This window comes from Hippocampus bargibanti, linkage group LG03 (assembly GCF_051943395.1).
Source record: "Hippocampus bargibanti isolate YZ-2025 linkage group LG03, ASM5194339v1, whole genome shotgun sequence".
Taxonomy (NCBI): domain Eukaryota; kingdom Metazoa; phylum Chordata; class Actinopteri; order Syngnathiformes; family Syngnathidae; genus Hippocampus; species Hippocampus bargibanti.
In genome coordinates, this window is record NC_142736.1 from 1,985,001 (window position 1) to 2,005,000 (window position 20,000).

The 20,000-nt window shown below is 37.6% G+C and overlaps 1 protein-coding gene across 1 annotated transcript in view; it reads right to left on the bottom strand.

The window, feature by feature from the left end:
• Positions 1-20,000, bottom strand: part of itfg1 (integrin alpha FG-GAP repeat containing 1) — a 99,797-nt gene that overhangs the window by 3,220 nt on the left and 76,577 nt on the right. Inside the window, exons 15-17 of the mRNA XM_088993183.1 lie at positions 7,766-7,890; positions 6,609-6,691; positions 5,538-5,655 (exon numbers count right to left, since the gene is read on the bottom strand). Of these exons, the coding sequence (XP_088849309.1) occupies positions 5,538-5,655; positions 6,609-6,691; positions 7,766-7,890 (326 nt within the window). The remainder of the gene's footprint in view (positions 1-5,537; positions 5,656-6,608; positions 6,692-7,765; positions 7,891-20,000) is intronic.

Below are 20,000 nucleotides of genomic sequence, written 5' to 3' on the forward strand. Positions count from 1 at the left end.
TAAATAGATAAATAAACAAACACATGAATACACGAATGAATGAATATAATGAAAACATTAATAAAAATAAACAAAACACAAAACATAAATAATAAATAAATAAACATGTAAATAAAATAAAAATATAATACAATAAAAATAAATCAAATGTAAAAAAACAAATAAACAAACATAAATAAACAAGTAAATAAAATAACAATAAAATATAATAAAACATTAAAACAAGAAATAAACAAACAAACAAATAATCAAGTAAATACAATATAAATAAAATAAAAATAAAATATAATAAAACATAAAAAATAAACAAACAAATAATCAAGTAAATAAAATAAAAAACAAATAAATAATACAATAAATAAATACATACATAAATAAAAAATAAACACACTAATACACGAATGAATGAATACAATGAAAACATTAAGAAAAATAAATACAAACCAAAACAAACAAATAAATAAACAAGTAAATACAATACAATAAAATAAAAATAAAATACAATAAAAAATAAATACAAATTAAAAAAACAAATAAACAAACATATAAATAAACAAGAAAATAAAATAAAATAAAAATTAAATATAATAAAACATTAAAAAAAGAAATAAAAAACAAACAAATAATCAAGTAAATAAAATAATAGAAATAAAATAAAAATAAAATATAATAAAACAAAAAAAGAAATAAACAAAAAAAGAAATAATCAAGTAACTAAAATAAAAAACAAATAAATAATACAATAAATAAAAACATACATAAATAAACAAATAAACACACGAATACACGAATGAATGAATACAATGAAAACAGTAATAAAAATAAAAAACAAAACAAACAAATAAATAAACAAGTAAATACAATACAATAAAATAAAAATAAAATACAATAAAAAATAAATAAAAATTAAAAAAACAAATAAACAAACATTTAAATAAACAAGTAAATAAAATAAAATAAAAATTAAATATAATAAAACATTAAAAAAAGAAATAAAAAAACAAACAAATAATCAAGTAAATAAAATAATAGAAATAAAATAAAAATAAAATATAATAAAACAAAAAAAGAAATAAACAAAAAAAGAAATAATCAAGTAAATAAAATAAAAAACAAATAAATAATACTATAAGTAATTACATACATAAATAAACAAATAAACACACGAATACACGAATGAATGAATACAATGAAAACATTAATAAAAATAAATAAAAACAAAAACATAAACAAACAAATAAATAAATAAATAAATAAATAAATAAATAAATAAACACATAAATACACGAATGAATGAATACAATGAAAACATTAAGAAAAATAAATAAAAACCAAAACAAACACATAAATAAACAAGTAAATACAATACAATAAAAAAATAAAATGCAATAAAAAATAAAAAAAAAAAAACAAATAAACACAAATAAACAAGTAAATAAAATAAAATAAAAATTAAATATAATAAAACATTAAAAAAAGAAATAAAAAAACAAACAAATAATCAAGTAAATAAAGTAATAGAAATAAAACAAAAATAAAATATAATAAAACAAAAAAAGAAATAAACAAAAAAAGAAATAATCAAGTAACTAAAATAAAAAACAAATAAATAATACCATAAATAAATACATAAATAAACAAATAAACACGCGAATACACGAATGAATACAATGAAAACATTAATACAAATAAATAAAAACCAAAACATAAACAAATAAATAAAATAAAAATAAAATACAATAAAAAAAAATAAAAAAATAAATAAAAACACAAATAAACAAACAAACAAATAATCAAGTAAATAAAAAAAAGAAATATCAATAGATAGATAGATAGATAGATAGATAGATAGATAGATAGATAGATAGATAGATAGATAGATAGATAGATAGATAGATAGATAGATAGATAGATAGATAGATAGATAAATAAATGAATAAATGAATAAATAAAATAAAACCAATGTAACATGCACAGTTTGAAAGGGGTAAAAAAAGCGGTAAAAAAAGTCAATGTTTGTTTTTTTTCCCTGTATGCAAATTTTCAAAAGAAGCAATTATTGTATTGTCAAAGAAACATTTGTCGAGCACAGAGAATCTACTTTCTCCCATCAGCCTGAAAGTTGTCTTAAAAAACAACGCCATTCTTCCCGACTCCTATTCGAGAGATGATGCGTAATTTGTCACGCCCCCCCCCCCCCCCCCCCCTTCCACAAATCAATTGTTGACTCACTCCGCCAAGTATTGATGGATGGTCTCGCCTCATGAATGTTTGTCTTCTATTTTCCTTTTCCAGCACTGAAGAAAGATGAAAGTCTCGGATGCATTTTTCTCGGGTAAGGCACTCCGACCGACATCGACGCAGACGCTCTAATGGGACATCTGGAATCCGTCACTCGGGACCCCGTGAATCATCATTAAGCGACGGCGCTATTGATTTGTGTCCATCCGACGCTTTTAATGACGCCGTCGTCTCTGATGTGGATTAATTAAGTAGGACGATGCGCCTCAGGTGGGAAAGACGCTTCCTTTGGAGTGATTGATTGGCCTTTTCAAATATTCCTCTGCTTTGCTCTGTATGGATTGGCGCCGTGCTAAGTTAGCAACGGGCTCCACTTCATAGCTGTCCTCCATCTGACTTTGTTGTTAAGGAGAGCAAAATGTCAGCCAAATGCTAAATGCCGGTCAGTCTTTTGGTGCTGACCTCAAGTCACCGCTAAAACGCAATAGATTCATTTCGTTTAATTTTGAAAATAACGTTTGAAAGGGGAGTAAAAGAAGCTATTTTCATAAAACAGCAAAACCTTTCACTAAATCGCCATGGTGGGGTGAGGTTCAATTTGGATTGTTCGTACAACAGACTTCTGAGGCAACATAGGCTTAGTTATGCTGAAGTGGTGATACCAGGGCAAATGGGGCAATTCAGGCCAGTCGTAGACCCCATAATCAGGCAGGACAATAGGAGTAATCCATCAGGACAATAGAAGTAATCAGTGTAGCCGCAGGGAGTAGTCATCTGCTCCCCCCAACCTGAGAGCAGGGACCAATCATAGCAGCGTCTGGCATCGCCACGTCTGGGCAGTAGGGATATATATATATATAGGGCCAAAACTACCAGCAAAAGATTTTAGTTCCCTGACGAAGCCTCTTGGATAAGAAGCGAAACGTCCGACATCTTCAAAGAAGTACAGGTGACGGCTGAAGAAACCTTTTCACCGATGGACCTTTCAAAACTCTCACGTTACAGTCACAGGCTAAGTTTTTTTTTTCTGTGGGGGAGCAGCGGCAGCCACACGCTACAGTGTTCATTCAACGCGGAAGCAACTCAAATGGATAGAATGCTAGCTAGCTAAGAGATAGCTAATAATAATAATAGTAATAATAATAATAATAATAATAATAATAATAATGTTCCCAGGGGACATTTCATTTACAAGCGCTCTTCAAAAGTCTCAAGGTCACTTCACAGTCACAGGATAAGTTAGATAGCGAGCTATATAGCTAGCTAGCCAGACAGCTAATAGATAGATAGCTAGCTAGCCAATCGATAACTAGCTAAATAGCTACAGTTACATTCGACAATTTGAAATCTTCGGCAACTTTTAGCAAGCTTCATGGAATTTTACACGCTTGCCTTCATGGGCCGAATAAAATGATACGGTGGACCAGATTTGGCCCCCGGGCCGTGACTTTGACACCCGTGTTGTATGTATACCACTGCATATTTCGAACAGATGCGTGATGATTAAATGCAAAGAATGCGATTTTGCCAAAGTAAGCGGGTGAAGTTTTGTGACTGCCCATAAAAACGCAAAAATCCCTGTCACATTTTTATACAAACGTACACATTCGTGTACACACACACACACACACACACACACACACACACGGCAGATGGCTCGGCAAGGTTGCCAGCGGTCGCGCGTTCACGCTGCGCGTTGCAAAGAAGGAAATAAATGGCGTGAAAACAAAGCAAAAGTTGCACGATTTGCAACGCATGTGAATTGAAAGTGCGACTGTCGCCGAGCGAGCAGTAAAATGGAAAAATAAGCGGCGGCAGAAGCTCTCCAGAGAGCGTGCTTTATGTGGCTAATGAAAGAGCAGATCGGCTAAACTAAAAGGACAGAAGACGCCAATAAATTAGTCCTTACGGGTCTTATACGGTGATACCTTGGCTTACAAACTTACTTGGTTCCCAGACAGAGTGTGTAAGGCAAAAAGTGTGTATCCCAAAAAATAATTTCCCATAGGAAACCATTAAAATGAGAATAATCCGTTCCCAGGTTCCCATAAAACATCTTTTTTCCACTTTCTAAGCCTTAAAACTACACAAAATATACCTTATTTTATGTATAATAAATGTGCTATAGTATTATAATTAAAAAATAAACCGTACTTATAATATAGTTGTTTTATTTACCTTTGTAATGGTCGTTGGCTTGATGGAATGGAGTAGCCGCTTTCATCAGCATTAAACACTTGATGAGGAACGTAACCTTATTCTTTCACCATCTTGAGGAATGATCGATAATTTTACCTTGTTCCTCATCAATTGTGTTCTGTTTAGCTGGCTTTTTGCATCAAGTGCACAGAGCGCTTGTGCGGGTTGTTTGTGGAGCCTGATTGATGGGATATTTTAACCTTGCAGTCTACACTCTGCCTTTGAACTATCAAAGTTGAAACTCTCTCACTGTCGTCTACCTGTCTCTTTAATGTTTAAACCACCTCCTCTCACTGCTGCGTTCTTGACCAATCACCTGGCTTTAACCGAAGACTGGGGGCGGGGTATAGAGGACAAAAACAGTCCGCTGCCATATTGTTGTTAGAAGAACGGGCTTGTTTGCAAACGATACATCACTCGTTGAGGCAGCTGCGTGGATGAAAAAAGTTCGTATGCCAAGGTAAAGTTCGTATGCCAAGGAGTTCGTAAACCGAGGTATCACTCTATTAGTTTTGTGTGTGTAATAGTGATGGGAATTCTGGCTCTTTTCAGAGAGCCGGTTGTTTTGGCTCGGCTCACTAAAAAGATCCAGCTCTTATGATCTCAAATGGCTTCCTCAGTTTTTTTTTTCTAGCTTAAATTAACTACCACAAATCATGTCAAATTATGTGAACAACGAATTACTCATGTAAAAAATACAAAAAATTATATGATGTTGATTCATATGTCCACAGAGTTAGCGGATGCTAACTTTCACTTTCCCTGTGGTTACTACTCTGGTCTGATGTTCAGCTGTCACTAATTTGCTTTTCATATTAATAATGCTATCATACCAACTAGTAAAAATATCATAATTGAATCATAATAACAGCATCATGTGATAACATTTGTCCACCTGTCTAGCCTAACGTCACTCCCTCAACCCTTCTCCTCACTGCTGCGTGTATCTGTAATCCTCCCCTCGCTCCTCTACCACAGATATCGACCAATCATGTGCGGCTTTAACCGAAGACTGAGGGTGGGGAATCCTTTGTTATGAACCGGCTCTTTTCGTTCGCGAATGACACATCACTAGTGTGTAAGTGTGTTTGTCCGACCTTCTCCTGCCAGTGGAGGATGCCGATGATGACCAGAATGAAGACGCACACGCCAATGAGGGCAATGGCGGTCAGCAGGACGCTGTTACTCGGTGTCAAGTACAGTTTGGCGCTCCAGCTGCGGAGGAGAAGAGAAAGAAAAGTCAATATGTCAAATTTGCCGTTGAGAGTCGGAGTGCGAGTCGGACTGAGAGTTGGAATGAGAGTCGGAGTGGGAGTCGGAATGAGAGTCGGAGTGAGAGTCGGAATGAGAGTCGGAGTGAGAGTCGGAATGAGAGGCGGAGTGGGAGTCGGAGTGAGAGTCGGAATGAGAGTCGGAGTGAGAGTCGGAGTGAGAGTCGAAATGAGAGTCGGAGTGAGAGTCGGAGTGAAAGTCGGAGTGAGAGTCGGAATGAGAGTCAGAGTGAGAGTCGGAGTGAGAGTCGGAATGAGAGTCGGAGTGAGAGTCGGAGTGAGAGTCAGAGTGGGAGTCGGAGTGAGAGTCGGAACATTTTTTGATGACATTTTTTACCGAAACTGTTAAGTCTAGGCAGCCCGGTGAGCTAGTGGTTAGCGTGTCAACATTACAGTGCAGTTTGTGAGTTCGATCCCATGCGATGGCTTTTCTGCATGTCTTTTTTGGGTAAAACATGCATGGCAGGCTGATTGAACCCTCGAAATTGTTCCCACGTGAAAGTGCGGCAAAAGACAATGACGTTATTGTTTGTCACGCTGTATTGTGAGACGCCGCAAAGCGTTGGAAAATATTGTGACATCTAAAAAAACAAAAACAAAAAAACACCCATCTGCTGCTGATGGTATACAGTTTGCGCCATCTGTATCGTCGATGATGACAACACACACACACGCACACACACACATGCACACACACACACACACACACACACACGTGAGCGAGATCACATGCTGTGTGTGTATTTACACAACACCAGAAAATCTGTGCTGCTAACTTAAGTGTGTTGTCGCTTCGGATGAGGTGCCAATGGTGTCCATGGCAACGAGCACCCACAGTGTCCCCGGGCGGGGGAGTATGTTGTGTGTGTGTGTGTGTTGAGGGGGGTGTTTGTGTACCTGCTGGGCTGATTGTGCGGGTACGGTATGACAATGAGTTGAGAGTTAGGGATGATGGCTGTCCACTCCTTCCTCCGGGACTCCTGAAATGGGGGAGGGGGGAATACACACGCATAAAAATGTATTCCTCATGTCCTCGCAGTTAATTTCAGGTGTGAAAAGATAAAATGTTGTCTGCCACGTGAATTCATGTCTTCTTGAGGCTGTTGCGTTAAAAGTTCAAGAGCTTTCAAGTGTGCCAGCACTCAAGAATGGGAAAATAAATAGAAATCAAGTATGATTATTAGCCTGAGGCTCAATGTAGAACACCGTTTGGAATTTTCCCCAACCTTTTAGATCATTTTCTGCCTCGGAGAAAACAAAGTACGAACAGCTAATATTATTGAGCATATTATTGATGCATCACCGTATCCTGATACCGTACCTGATACTGTGCCCTGATACCGTGTACTGATACTGTATCCTGATACTGTGTCCTGATACCATGTTCTGATACTATGTCCAGATACCCTGATACCGTATCCTGATACCGTATCCTGATACCATGTCCTGATACCGTGTCCTGATACCGTACCCTAACACCGGATCCTGACATCGTATCCTGATACCGTACCCTGATATCGTCCCGTTACCGTACCCTGGTACCGTACGCTGATACCATATCCTGATACTGTATCGTGATATCGTACCCTGATACCGTGTCCAGATACAATATCCAGATACCGTGTCCAGAAACCGTGTACTGATACCGTGTCCTGATACTGTGTCCGGATACCGTGTCCTGACACCGTATCCTGATACCGTATCCTGATACCGCATCCTGATACCGGACCCTGATACCGGACCCTGATACCTAACCCTGATACCGTACCCTGATACCTGACCCTGATACCTGACCCTGATACCGTACCCTGATACCAAACCCTGATACCATACCCTGATACCGTATCCTGAGACCGTGTCCAGATATTATATCCAGATACCATGTACAGACAGCGTGTTCTGATACCGTATCCTGACACCGTATCCTGATACCATGTGATACCGCACAAACACAAAAATGATCTACCAATACTCCAAGCCATTCAATCTTTTAGCTTTGCTCTAGCGAACAGAGTCTACGCAAATGCGGATGTCAAGAGCAAAGTTCCACTCACCACTTCTCCGGCCCGGTGCGGGATGCCAACCACCAAGTGGTCCAGGAAGTTGGCGCTACGTCCCAAGCCCAGCACTGTGTAGGGCAACTGTAGGGAGAAGTGCGCCGATTGGCTCAACTGACCAGCTGCAAGAAGACAAACAAACAAATAAATACATACATATGCAAATAAATAAATAAATAAATAAACAAATAAGTAGATGAATAAATAAATAAGTAAATAAATAAACAAATAAATAAATAAATAAATAGATGAATACATAAATAAATAAGCAAAATAAATAAATAAACAAACCTAAATAAACAAGCAAAATAAATAAAGAAACAAAAATAAATAAATAAATAAACAACTAAATAAACAAGCAAAATAAATAAAAACAAAAAAAAATAAATAAACGAGCAAACTAAATGAATAAATCAACAAATAAATTGGATATAACAAGTAAAAACCACAACATTCAGGAATAATGCCGTATTTCCTGGAATATGAGACGTACCATCAACAAATGACATATTTGAAAACGTTTTCCATACATAAGGTGCACCGCATTATAAGAGGCAACTTCAATGAATGACATATTTTAAAACGTTTTCCATACATAAGGCGCACCATCAACAAATGACATATTTGAAAACGTTTTCCATACATAAGGTGCACCGCATTATGAGGTGCATGGTCAGCTTTTTGAAAAATCCGACTCTCACTCCGACTCTCATTCCGACTCTCACTCCGACTTCAATCCGACTCTCACTCCGACTCTCACTCCGACTCTCACTCCGACTCTCACTCCGACTCTCATTTCAACTCTCACTCAACTCTCACTCCGACTCTCATTCCGACTCTCATTCCGATTCTCACTCCGACTCTCATTCCGACTCCCACTCCGACTCTCACTCCGACTTTCTCTCCGACTCTCACTCGGACTCTAACTCCGACTCTCACTCTGACTCTCACTCCGACTCTAACTCAGACTCTCACTCCGACTCTCACTTCGACTCTCACTCCGACTCTCAATGCGACTCTCATTTCGACTCTCGCTCCAACTCTCACTTCGACTCTCACTTCGACTCTCACTCCGACTCTCAATGCGGCTCTCATTCAGACTCTCATTCCGATTCTCACTCCAACTCTCATTCCGACTCCCACTCCGACTCTCACTCCGACTCTCACTCCAAAAAAATTCTTCTTTTAGGTGCGCCTTATAGTGCCGAAAATACGGCAGGCTATTTTTCTGATCGAAAAATGAATGATGGGACACGAAAAAAAAAAGGTGAAATGAGCCATTAAAAAAAACAAAACAAAAACAACCACTGTAAGCCGTTACAAAAGTAACGTAAAATCACCATCATCGTGTGCATTTTCTGGGAGCTACATTGCGGTCCAGACGGCTTGAATTTATACGGAAGGACTTCTTTAATCGATTGCAAACACGTATGCTTTCCACTTCAGAACTATTTGAATCATATTCATAACTGGATGAGTAACAAGAAAGCATGTTCTCAAAATTTGAACTCTCTGAAGCCTTTGTTTTGATTCTGGAGCAAGGCAGTTTGTGAAGGAGTATGCTGGCATGAAAAAAGGGGGCGTGACTTTCCTAATCAGTTTCTAGCTCATTTTGTGGCAGTTTTGGAACACCAAGTCATTTTTATTGGTGTTTTACATTTGACTAAAAATATATTTGGGTATTCTAGATGCTACAAAACGTTTTTCTGATGTCAGTGAGGAAATAAAAAAACACCTTTGTTATGCACTCTTAAACATTACAGCCTGAATGGCCACTTACCCGAAATTAAATATCAAATGCAAATACACTTTTTATGAACACCACCCAATATAAATCTATTAACTTCCTTGTTCTACCAACCCCCCCCTTCACCTTGTACCCCCCCCCACATCCCACCCCAAGTCCCTCCCCGCCCCATCTGCTGCCGGGGTCTCGCCCACGCTGCCCGACTCTTCCGAGTGTAGCCGACATAAATCAACCTCTCCGTGGTAAACAAAGATGGGAGGAGAGAGAGAGAGAGAGAGAGAAATAGAAAGAGAGAGAGAGAGAGGGCGAGCGAGGCAACCCGCAGGCAGCAAGTGATCAGAACTAATTTGGATGGACTTCACATTGCAAAGCTCTGCCTCCGCCTCGCTTAAAACCTCGACGATGGCCGCTTCCATTCCGTCCGAGGAGCCTCTGGAGGGTCAGGGTGAGATCACAAATGCCAAAAATAAAAAACAAAACACACTTGAGCCCTTCGAGGGTAAAAGCATTAACAGAGGTTGCTCAATGCACAAACAGATCGTTTGCAAAGGGGTTCCTACAAGGATAAATTTGTCTGACAGATCGTGTCTAAGTTTTAAAGGACAACCGACACCATTATTTTTGTTTCTTAACTGACATCAGAAACACGTTTTATAGCATCTAAAATACCCAAAACAAGCAGGCGGACATTTTTAGACAAATGCAAAACACCAATAAAAATGAGTTAAAGTGTCCCAAAATCGGCAAAAAATTGAGCTGCGAATTGGGATTAGTAATTGGCATTCCTTTAGTGACGTCACGTACGGACTCGTCACCAACTCAAAAACAAGACTTCCGGAATATTCAGCGTGAGTCGTAAAATGTAAAATATAGCTATATGCGGTGGAATCTTTGTCAAATGCGCTCAGTAGAACTCATTTGAAGTGATTTTACAAATTATGGACACACGGAGACATTGGTTGTCCTCTAAAGTGCGCGTGTTTGAATGCATCTTCATTTCGGGTTCTAGAAAACACGTCACTGTTCCTGAAAGCCGATTGGGTGAACCTGAGAGCGAAAAGGGGGAAAACAAATGACTAGAAAGCCTCATTCTATCAGGAGTGCTCTAGGTTGTCTTGAAGAATCTCGTAGCATAACATATTGAGTGGAACATGTGCTTATTTATGCACGCCGACGGGAGAAATGGAGATGGCGTACGCTTGAGAAGTTCCGTAACTGGCGTCACCAAGATACTGCAGATTTCCATTCAAAGCAACAACAACAAAAAAAAAATCTCTTTCAAAGGAATCCCCTTGGAGTCTAACACGCTTTCTCAGCTTTATCCACATCGGGATCGTCTTGGCTATCCTGACGTTGTTCATGTTTTCAAACCGGATTCCCTTCAAGAAAGAATCCCTTGAGATTGGGAAAGAGGGATGGGGGGTTGGGGGGTTGGGGGGTTGGGGGGGTCTCATGATACTAGTTCGGGTGAGTGGAGAAGCCATTTTAGCACAGCCATATTCTTCTTGGTCAATTGTCACCTCTGCAAAGACACTGGAAAGACAAAATGCTGCAGAATGTCTTTTTAGAGTCTTCATTGTCGGGATCAATGTCAATTGTATTTCTAATGTACGCGTTTGATTGCGACACATTCGGGAAAATTGTCCAGTTACAATTTGTGAAAAGACAAGATTGAAAGTTGCTCCCAAAATGGCTGCTTCAAATTTTCTTGTGTCTTTTTTTTTTTTTTTTACAGAGAGCTTGTCTTAAAATTAATTTCATATGGTTGTATTAAAAAGGCATTTGTGGTTATTTTTCATTGTATTTATTTATTCATTCACTCACACATTAATTTGTATCTATGTATTTATTTTATTTATTTATTCATCAGATGGGCCATTTATTTATTTATTTATTTATTTATTTATTTATTTATTTATTTATTTATGTATTTATTTATATAGCTATTTATTTAATCACTCATTATTTTTGATCTATTTATTTTATTTATTTATTCATCAGATTAACAATTTATTCATTTATTCATGTATCTACCTATATATTTATTTATCTGTTTATTTATTAAATCACACATTATTTTCTAATCTAATTATTTTATGTATTCATTACATTAATAATTTATTCATGTATCTATCTATATATTTATTTATCTATTTATTTATTTAATCACTCCTTATTTTTTATCTATTTATTTTATTTATTCAGTCATCAGATTAGCCATTTAACGATTTATTTATTCATTTGTTCATCAATGTACTTATTTATTTATTTATCTATTTGTTTATGTATTTATTTATCTATTTATGTACTTACCCATTATTTTTCATCTATTTATTTTATTCACTTGTTTATCAGATATTTATTTATCAATATATTTATCTATTTATTTACGTACTCACTCATTATTTTTCAGCTGTTTTTTAATGAATGTGTTCATCAGATATGTATTTATTTATTTATTTACTTACTCATTATTTTTAATCTATATTTGATTAATTTGTTTATCAGCTATTTATTCATTCATTCATTCATTCATTAACGCATCTATTTATTTATTTCTTTTTGCATAGCATCATCAGAATTACCATCAAGTTTTGACGGATTTATCCAAGCATGACTATAATAATAATAATAATAATAATAATAATAATAATAATAATAATAATAATAATAATAATAATAATAATAAAAAGAAAAAGAAGAAGAAGAAGAATACATTTAATTTCTAAGCACCTTTCAAAACTCTCAAGGACACTTTACAGTCATGGGATTTTTTTGTGTGGGTGAGCAGCGGCAGCCATTCGCGCCAGCGTTCACTCTACCCGGAAATAACACAGCAGCAAAGTTATGTAAGGAAGAGGAAAGGAAAGAAAGAAAACAAAAACACACAAAAAAAACGAAACTAAATAACAAATAATATGACAACACAAAGACACAGACACATTATCCATACACAAGGCGCACCGCATTATCAGGCACATGGTCAGCTATCATGATTATAGTCGACATCTTTTCGTATATGTTATCTAGATTAAGTACGGCTCTGTTGCACAACTGCTATTATTTTTGTGCTTCCTTTCGAATATAAACCGAGTTGAGTGATTCCAAGAGGATCACGCGGCAAATTGAGAAACTATCGCATGAGTTCTAAAGTGGTATTTTCAGAGTAATTCCCATCGCCTGCGCCGGTCGCTATAGAAACTGGTCCTGATGGTAATGAAAAGGAGAAAATTGCAGAGGAGGACGAGAAAGAGGAGCGGTGGGCCTTCAAGGGGGGGGGGGGGGACCACTTTTTTTTGTGGCGGAGTGAACATTCTGAAAACTGTGGAGGAAAGATCAAGATACGTCGGAGTCCGATCGCATCATCCAAAGCAGATTTTACGAGCTCCGACAAAGGAGGACATCACTGTCAAAAAAAAAAAAAAAAACGTCCAAAACTGTCCAACTGTTCACAAAAAAAAGTGTCCAAAAAAGTGAGACTGGACAAGCCACAAAGCTTTTGGAAGACGAGACAAAGCTGAACGTTTTTGCCAAGGTACTGTGAAACATAAATGCCAGTTTTTATGTACTGCGGCTGCTTTGCTACCTCGAGCTATGAGAATCATCAACATGATGAATGATAATGTGATGCCTCAGTTTCGTAAGACCTTACAAGTCAGAAAGCAACAGGTGTCAATTAAGAGCCATCAACGACCATCACACATGTAAATAAAATGACTTTATTATATAGTGCAGTGTATTTATTTCATGACAATACAATATCACATTTATTATACGTAGAATAAGGTATATTGTGTGTAGTTTTAAGTCTTACTTAGTTGAAAATTATATTTTATGGAGACCTGGGAACGGATTATTCTCATTTTAATAGTTTCCTATGGGAAATTAATTTTTGGGATACACACTTTTCGCCTTACACACTCTGTCTGGTAACCAAATAAGGTTGTAAGCCAAAGTATCACTGAATCTTAAATCTGTACCGGGTATCGATAAAGTGTCAAGACTCAAGGTCTTCTGGACTGGACTAATTTTCTGAACAAAATATCAAGCGAAGGGCAACATGATTTTTGCCCCGTTTCAAGAGTTTGAAGTTGAAAAGAACTTCTTGTCATTTCTTATCCAGAATTAGCGCTTTCATTTTTTTTTACAACAAAATTGTGTAAATTTCTTGAATATCTACTCCGATATACAGGTACTGCCATGGTCATTTTATAAAGAAAATATATTTAAAAAATCACAAGTTTTACTTCATGACTTTCAACGACATTGCAAATGGAGGACTTTAAAGGACAACCGACACCATTTTTTTTATTTCCTAACTGACATCAGAAAAACGTTTTATAGCATCTAAAATACCCAAAACACACAGGCTGATATTTTTAGTCAAATGCAAAACACCAATAAAAATGACTTAAAAAAAATCTGCCATAAATCCGCTTGAAACTGGGGATTTTCAGAAAGTCCCGCCCCCTTGTTCGTGACATCACGCCAAGTCGTCTTTGCTCAAGAAACAAAACAATAGGCTCACGGAGTTCAGATTCGGAGAAGATGCTTTCTTGTTACTCATCCAGTGATTATGATTCAAATAGTTCTGAAGAGGAAAGCATAAATGTTTGCAATCGATTAAAGGAGTCCGTCAATGACAGCAATGTAGCGCCCAGAAAATGCAGAAGATGGCGCCCAAGCTCCGTTGGAAATAGGCTGATTTGTCTGCTGGGAAACTGTGTCAACTAGTATCAAAAAGTAGTTTTGGTGCAACACACAACGATTAACAATCACATTATTTATGTGTTTTCCTTCTAATTTCGCCATCAACACGGATCAACACGAAGTTTTCAGACCAAACAAAATACCGCAAAATGCATTGTGTGTCACTTTCTCGGTCAGGGGCGTTCCTTCAGTGACGTCACATCTGGAATCGTCATCAACTCAAAAACAAGACTTCCTGAATATTCAGCGCGAGTCTTAAAACGTAAAATATATCTATATGCGGTGGAATCTTTGTAAAATACGCTCAGTAGAAGTCATTTGAAGTGATTTTACAAATTATGGACACAACTTGTCGGGAGGCGTCGGTTGTCCTTGAAGCCACATTGCAAATGGAAGACAAAAGCAACTTGTGAGGACATCTGCAGACGGACAAGACGACAACAGTAGCAAGGAGTGTCGTCGTGATTGATAGCGTCCATAAAGTGGTGTCGGCAGTGTGTGTGTGTGTGTGTGTGTGTGTGTGTGTGTGTGTGTGAAGGGGGAAATTATAGGATCAGGGATGAAAGTGAAGAGACAAGACAAGCATGAATTAAAAGGAGGGTACCTCGCAATCATGAAGGACATAAAAACAAGGACGAGAGGGGCTGATCAATAACAACTTTACATATCTATCTCTTCATCTCACCGGGGAGGTCATCCCCCTTTGCTTATTTTCTATTCAGGAGTTGTTCTCCATCGCAACGTCTTCACTTCATAGACTCCATCTTCTGCCATCTACAATTAAACAACGTTCATTTACGTTGAAGCAGCGCATCAAACAAGAATTTCACCAAAGCTCGGTTTTCAAACATCTGAATTCATGAACAAATATTTCCAGTTTTTTTTATACCTTTCTACATCCCACCAAACTGAATGCACCTGAATGCACCACTGGACTCCCCTCCGCTTTCTTATACAGTGATAGCTCAGCTTACGAACTTAATTGGCTCCCAGAATGTGTGTGGAAAGCGAAAAGTTAGTCTGTCAAACATTTATTTCCCATGAGAAACCATTAAAATGAGAATAATCCGTTCCCAGGTCCCCATAAAACATAATTGTCTAATAAATAATCCTTAAAACTACACAACACCTTATTTTATGTATAATAAATGTGCTATTGCATCATAATTCGAGAAATAAACTCTACTGTATAATAAAGTCGTTTTATTTACTTTTGTGATGGTCGTTGATGTAGTTGCCTCTTGATGATATCCGAGTGAAGTTGCCATGCTTTCTCAGCGATAATACCCTCACTCACACTGTCTCATGCTAGCTGCTTTTCGTTAATCCATAATTCATAATTATATGTTGAAGTGGCGGCCACGTCTAATAGTAGTCTACTTACATAGTTTTCTTTAAATTGTTCTAGGAGGCCGCCATCAATTCTTACTGTATTCCTACTACATTTACCCAATTAGCTATCTAGCTAGTTATCAAGCTAGTTACACTAGCTATTTGCTCTCTATTTGCTATCTATTAGCTATCAGTTATCTAGCTGGCTCGCTAGATAGCTCACTAGCTACCCATTAGCTATCTATCTAGCTATCTATTGCTAGCTCTATAGCTTTCTATTAGCTAGCTAGCGATATTTTTACCTATTTGAGTTACTTCTGGGTTGAGTGAACGCTGGCGTATGTGGCTGCCGCTGTTCACTCACAGAAAAACTTATCCTGTGACTGTAAAGTGACCTTGAGAGCTTGGAAAGGTGCTTACAAATCACGTGTATTATTATTATTATAAAAAAACTCGTTGCTGACGACTGCTCCGCCGTTACCTGCCGAGTGGCGATGTCGCTTTGATGATTAGATTTATGTAATAGCGTAACGTGGTGGATTCTAGTGCGTTTTCCCAAAACCACCGCGGAAGCAGAGCACTCGTGGCGGGGGAATGTGGGAGGGGGGGGGGGGGTCAATGTTGAGCTTTCTTCACTCCGTCCAATTAGCCTAATGACTTGTGGGGATTAGTATCTCGGACTAGTAACTCGCAAAACCACACAGCACATCACTCGCGCACACTCACACACATGCTATCGCTCATTCTACATGCATGCGTGACCTTTTGGAAATGAAACAGTAGTCATCCGCATGCATATGGATTCTGTTTTAGTATTTAGAAGGATTCAAAAAACATCTTAAAGGATAACCGACAGCATTTTTTTTGTTTCCGAACTGACACCAGAAAAACGTTTTATAGCATCTAAAATACACAAAACACGCAGACTGATATTTGTAGTCAATTGCAAAACACCAATAAAAATGAGTTGAAGTGTCCCAAAACTACTTCAAAATGATTTCAGAAATGGCAAGTTTCAAAAGGTCCCGCCCCCTTGTTCGTGACGTCACGCCAAGACGTACTGCTTTGCTCGAGAATCAAAAGAATGGCTTCAGATTCGGAGAAGATGCTATTTTGTTACTCATCCAGTTATGAATATGATTCAAATAGTTCTGAAGAGGAAAGCATACATGTTTGCAATCGATTAAAAAAAGTCATTCTGTATCATTTTGAGGCGTCTGGACTCCGATGTAATGCCCCAAAAATGCACAAGATGGAAATGGCTGGTTTGTCTGCTGGGAATTTGTGTCAACTAGTATCAAATAGTAGTCTTGGTGCAACACATAATGATTCACCATCGCGTTGCTTTTGTGTTTTCCTTCTAATTTCGACATCGACACGGATCAGCACAACAAAGTACCCAAAATGCATTGTGTGTCGCTTTCTCGGTCAGGGGCGTTCCTTCCGTGATGTCACGTCAGGCATTGTCATCAACTCGAAAACAACGTAAAACATAACTATATGCCGTGGAATCTTATTAAAATACGCTCAGTAGAAGTCATTTGAAGCCATTTTACAAATTATGGACACAACTTGTCCGGAGGCGTCGGTTGTCCTTTAAGCAGTCTATTGTAAGCACGGTCTAAATTGAACATCCCTGAAGCCAATCTGATTACCCCGATTGTAAAGTGTCCTTGAGAGTTTTGAAAGGCGCTTATAAATGAAATCGATTATTATTATTATTATTATTATTATTATTATTACTATTATTATTATTATCCCTGGGTCTGGTTTCACCTCATTAGCATGACTAAGCCAATTTGGTATCGGTCTAAGAAGTCTGTCGTAAGCACGCACGGTCTACAATAAATTGAACCTCCCTGAAGCCAATCTGTTTACCTCTATTGTTCTATCCCTGGCTCTGGTTTCACCTCATTAGCATGACAAAGCTTACATGGTATCGGTTTAAGAAGTCTGTTGCAAGCACGGTCTAAATTGAACCTTGTTTAATGAGCTCCTGAGATAGGACCAATGTAGCAGTATTTGCTACTACTGAACTTTAAAATTAGTATACTGTATTCAAAAATGTATTCAGATGTGATATAGACTGAAGACAGATCCTCTTTTGTACAATCCTACTATCAACACAAGAATTTTGACACTCTCTGTCGCATCTCAAGTAGAACGGCAAACAATTTTGCATCAAAATATTCCGGATGATTGCTGTTTGGCTCCTTGGAATTCAGATGCCTTTATTTTTTTTTCTCAAGTGTGTTTTCCACTGGAGTGCACATGGCGAAGGAGATGCTGACTAGCCCAAGGCCTCGCCAGCGCTATTCCCTTGACTCTTCATTTAACAGCAGCAAAATGCTGCCGGGGAACTGCTACTTCAATGTGTGTGTGTGTGTGTGTTTGTATGACTGGTCTTGTGAGGACCACTAACATTTTATACCATACGTAGTGAGGACATTTTTGACAAGCGAGGAGCTTTTGGGCGGTCCTCACAAGTTTTTCATTCTAAAGGCTTCTAGAGGGTCTATATATGCATCTGTTAAAGTTTCAGAAAGGTCCTCAAAAATTCACCCAAAAGTTTTTTTTTGGGTGTGTTCGTACCGCAAAAGGTAAAATGATTTTTTAACCAAATTCACGACAGGGGTGAGGACTTTGAATGTACCCATTCAGAAACCTCGCTGCTGCTGTTATTTCAGTTTCAAGTCCACTTTTTATTGCTTTGTTTTTAAAGGCGTTGAAGTGGGAAATGGGGTGACATTTAGTGTTCAAATGTAACACTAGTTCTTCTCTAAACTTATCAGCAACGGTGGTCCTCACTCCTTATCTGGAGTTATCCGGACCTCACAAAACCTTTGAAATAGGAATGTGTGTGTGTGTTTGTGTGTTTGTGTGCCATCTCAAGTGTGTTTATTTTGTAGTTTGTCGCTGTGGGGACTGTAAGGGATGAGCCCTTCGCTACGTGAGGCCACACTGTGAACTTCATTCGCTTTCGTCCGCATGATAGAGAGCAAAGAGCAAAGCAGATGATCGCCTGGAGTAGCCGGTTGTGTGGCGAGTGTGTGTGATTGTGTGCTTGTGTGTGTGTGTGTGTTCACTACTGGGTGAGCATCTGCTCGCTAACATGCTAAGCAGGTAAGATGGATGAGCGTGGCAAAGCAGCACACTCAATTTAGACTTACCGCTGAGAATATAAGGCTCAGGGGGTTGAACGCCTGCATGATGCAGATGCAACATTTAAAAAAAAAAAAAAAAAAATGGGGGGGGGGGGGGAGTCAGCGCATCCCTGTTAACTCCTTCGCTGCCATTCACACATTTATCTGGAAATTGAAAATATGACGTAGAGCGCCACTTTTTATGTTTGGGTTTTGTGTTTTTTGTTTGGGTGACGATATAGCGCTGGCTATGGCCTCTGGCAATGTATTTCCACAAGGGGGCATCATTTCCCCTTTTTCCATGTTAGCGCTTTGTTCCAACTTCAGCTGTTGTTAAAGCGCTATATAAATCAACATGTATGCATTGCATTCATTATTTTGGACAGCTGCCCTCATTTCAAGCTCATATAACTCCAAACCCATATAATTTAGGAATTAACTGTTTCTTTCTGATGAAAGAAGAGAGTCTAATGTTTCTTACGCTGTATTGAATGTTTATGTCGTCCTAATACTCAATATTCTGTGAGTCCTGCAATTCAAGTGACAATGACAAAAACCCTGGCACTGGAGTGGATTAGACACATTTTTGCACAAGTCCGGCAGTGAATGAGTTAATACCCTAAAAACAAATGGCACTTAGCATCATTTTCAAGTCACCCCCCCCTAAAAAAAAAACCTGAAGCACCATTGACAGTTCTACATGGCAAGCATGCGTTTTTTTCTGATGAAAGAAGAGAGTCTAGGGTTTCTAACGCAGTATTGAATGTTATTATTATTATTATTATTATTATTATTATTATTATTATTATCATTATTATCATGATCATTAGCTATCTCTTAGCTACCTACCTTTCTATCCATTTCAGTTACTTCCGGGTTGAGTGAACGCTGGCGCGTGTGGCTGCCGCTGCTCACCCACAGAAAAAAACTTATCCTGTGACTGTAAAATGACCTTGATAGTTTTGAAAGGCGCTTATAAATCAAATGTATTATTTTTATTTGTATATTTGTATTTGTATTTTTATCATTACTATCATCACTATCATTACTATCATCACTATCATTATTATCATTATTATCATCATTATAATCATAGATACCATATTTTCTGATGTATAAGGCGCCCCGGAGTATAAGACGCAAGCACCTCCAATGAATGGTGTATTTTCAAACTTTTCAAGAAAATCAAGGCTTTTGGGTGCGCTTTATACCCCGAAAAATAAGGTACATTTTTTTTTGGGGTGGGATGGTGCCTGCAATTTGTATTTGCTATTACCTCGACGAGTAATGTTCAACAACA